Here is a 3,556-nt window from a genome sequence, read left to right as displayed (position 1 = left end):
AAAGGTGAATTTAACTGTATAACAAATTTATGTTGTTAGTGTTATCACGGCTGACATATTTATTATAAATTTCTTTAGCAAAACATTTCTTGCAAAGTTAAAAAGTTGGTCAGAATTTCTTTTATTATTAGAAAATATAATAATTTGATTATTGATCAGTAGCTACATGGTTTTAGAAAACAGGTACATAGAAAACTATTGGAAAACCATAACATAATAGAAATAATTCTTTAAAGTTTGTTAAAGATAATCTGTACTTTAAAAGACAAGAACAATTTTGTTTCAATATTTAAGTTGCTTAATTTTAAATTTCTCCCAAAGACTGAAATATCAAATAAAGTAAAGTTTTACTCTATGAGAGTGTTTGTTAAATAAAATTTGTAGAGGGCCACGATCCTTCATTCCATCACTGTGCTTTGAATATTTTTTGTAATACATAGGCTTAGAATAATAACGCATAGAATGATAGTTTCATATCAAACGAACTGTCACAAGTGAGGCAAAAATCAAATTCATGTAGTGTAGTGAACATTTATATAAAAATACAAGTTGAAACGCGTTACTTCCTTGTGGAATGTGATGTTAGTATCTATTTTATGTTTGTCTGACGTATTTTTACACTCATTATATATAAAATTCTTGATCTGTTCGCGGTGCAAGTTGACCTTGAGCACTGAAGGCCCGCCCGCTCGTGTAGGCCCTTTTGGCGCGCTTCAATTTGCCTCACTTAGCGTGTGCGGACTAGGTTTCTATGTGTTATTATTCTAAGTATATAGGTATTTTTATGATTGTTAGTAATTTTATCACTAATAAATTGTAGAAGAACCAATCAAAATTTTATCTTACTTATTTTATCATTTGATACAAAGCAACTGGCTACCTTCCTTCTAATTATTACTGAACGAATAATCAATCAAGGCAAGTGAAAGATTCGCTCTGGGCTCTTTGGAGGGAAAAGTGTCGTTTTTATTTTGACTTTCAATTATTTTGTGAAATCTAGTTTAAAGTGGAATAGGATAGTGCTATTGTGCCCTAATCGAAGATTAAAACGCGAAATTATACGAATCTCGAACTAAAATACCCGTATCGGCCCGTTCTAAGGAATCCTGAGTCAATCCAATCACGCCGCCTCAAATTGCCTATCCTCTTTGTGGCGGCCTTATTTACAGAAACATAATTAAACGAAGACATGTATCCAAGCCAAAATTATTAATAAAAAAAAGCAAGTGAAAGTGAAATCACATGTTATCTCCTTGTGAGTATAGTGTTCTGTGCATGTGAAGCTCTCAAATTCATTTATTCCAAAATTTACAAAATGCATTTATGAACAATAATAAAATGTATAACCTAAAGATCAGCACAAGGCTTCGTCAATAGGTAATCTAATACAAAAAAAGTGAGATTCACGTTAAATATACTTAATTTAAAAAGAAATCCCGCCCTGTATCGTGCCCGGGGCAAAAGTTCCCATTATACTGGCAGCATTGCCTCGCTGGACAGCAATGGACACCTGCTGAACCAACCACGACCCAGAGCGGTGATCGCAGCCCCTGTCTCTGAGTCGGCGACCCAACTCTTTAAATAGGTCCCGAGCTTCCGAACCCCAAGGCCCCGCCGTCTCGACCGCGACCGGTACAAAGTCGTACACAGGCTCCAAGGCAGAATATTTCGCGTGTTTTAGTTTCGCGGCACTTTCCGCCGCGGAACCCGCCATCTGCGAAGTTTGTCTTATGTGGGACGCAGCAAAAGTACTTACGCATGTTGCGTCCCACAGAAGACAACGACCTTTCCGCCAAGGAACCAATGTCAAACCGTCCGGCCTTTTACCATCTATTCGACTCAGGCCCGGGGGCTCGAGCACGCAAGGGACATTAGCCGACACCATCGCCCGTCGCACAATGTCATTAATGGCATGGTGTCTGGGAAAACGACCCGCACACCTTTGGCAGCTCAAACCGTGGTGTCCGTCCTCCCTCACCATAGCCCCACACACACAGCGCTGTGGTTCACAAACCTTGCTTCCCAATCTCAGTGCTACTGCTATCCTCAAAGATGTGTTGTCGAGCAAAGTACCCAACTGGGGAGATGGCAAAGCATGTAACCACGCTCCCGATTCTGATTTAGCGACCGCTCTCAGACGGGCCACATCGGCACCCGAAGCACCCTCCAACAAGGAACTATACCTTCGTTTGCATAGAACGTCGTCCCAATTTCTCTGCAAACTAGGATTATCCGGGTGCTCGTCGCTTGGGCAAAGACTTGACCACCAGGTAAGAGCTTCTGCTTGGAATGGTATGCGAATACCGCTGCCATTTTGAGCTAAAATGCGAGCAACGAGATCCGCAGAGCCATAAGACGAAGCCAGAAACGCCACAAACCCCACATCTTGCACTCGACGCACTCCAAGTCCACCATGCCTAATGGGAAGTGCAGCTTGACACCACTGTGGTAGAGTAAGACTTATGTTTAGCACTACCTCCAGCGTAACTCCGAGTACATCATCTACAAGGGCCACGTCTCGCTCAAAAAGCCACGTGGGAGATGTCCTCAATATATAAGTCATTCGGGGCATCCCTAAACAATTCCGCAACAAGACGAGCGCCACATGAGCCGACAGATGCGACAAATGTTCCCGTGCAGCTAAAAGTGCCAGTCTTTTTGTTTGAAGAGCAGAACTGACACCCTCAGGAAATATTGGCGCACCCAATAGGCTGACAGACGACCTATCCAGCTGCTTGATGCCCGGCAAAAGAACCATCAAATTTTCTAGTACGTCCGCGTTAATAAATCCACAATTAAATAACTCGCACTTATTTGGATTTATTTCTAGACCAACAGCTTTCAAAGCTACTCCGAGTCTCTTTAAATCTTGCAAAACCACTTCTGGACTTCCGCCAATAGTGCCATCATCTAGGTACCAGACATTCAATGGTGAGTCCAATGATGATATGATTTTCTGGATAGCCAAACAGAACAATAAAGGCCCCAGAGGATCGCCCTGTTGAGCACCCACCTGCGATAAGATGGAATTTTCACCGTAGTAAAGATTACTGGGGACCGAGTAACACTGGTAGACAAAGGGGTACAGGGATGGCACATTTTCCAAAATTTCCGACAAAATAATATCTCTCTCCACACTGTTAAAAGCGTTTCTAATATCTATTTTGACGACCACTGTATCTGTACCCTCATGGCCCATCGCAAAAGAGCGGGTGGCGTGTATCGCCGCCTCGCAGCCCAGTGGCGTCCCGAATCCCACCTGCCTCGGCTGAAGGTGGGTCGACATTATGTCTCTAACTGACCTACAGCAAAGCTTTGCCACTAGGCGGCGATACATACCACCCACGGCAATTGGCCTAATACCATCATCCTTTTTCGAAAGGGCGCAAAGAGATGCACCGTACAAGTAAGGAGCCACTTCCAAATTCAGCATACCCCGTAAAAGAAAATTGCACAAATCGGAGAGCAACTTTAGTAAACGTGGACCGTTGTCTCCCGCAGAAGGTGATGTAAGCTCTTTGAGATGTTGAGGGCGCAAGCCATCAAGACCAGCAGC

General features: G+C 42.9%; 1 protein-coding gene across 1 annotated transcript; it reads right to left on the bottom strand.

Annotated features, from left to right (window-relative positions):
• Window positions 1-1,812: 1,812 nt before the first annotated feature.
• LOC113238842 lies at window positions 1,813-3,286 on the bottom strand (the record flags this gene model as incomplete). The annotated part of the gene is made up of 1 exon (XM_026475685.1): window positions 1,813-3,286. A coding segment is annotated over exon 1 (1,474 nt), but the record flags the coding sequence as incomplete, so codon positions are not given.
• Window positions 3,287-3,556: the final 270 nt, after the last annotated feature.

This window comes from Hyposmocoma kahamanoa, unplaced genomic scaffold (genome assembly GCF_003589595.1).
Source record: "Hyposmocoma kahamanoa isolate Upper Pololo Valley unplaced genomic scaffold, ASM358959v1 98463, whole genome shotgun sequence".
Lineage (NCBI taxonomy): Eukaryota > Metazoa > Arthropoda > Insecta > Lepidoptera > Cosmopterigidae > Hyposmocoma > Hyposmocoma kahamanoa.
Note: the sequence above shows the minus strand (reverse complement) of the source record. Positions and strands in the feature narration are given on the sequence as shown.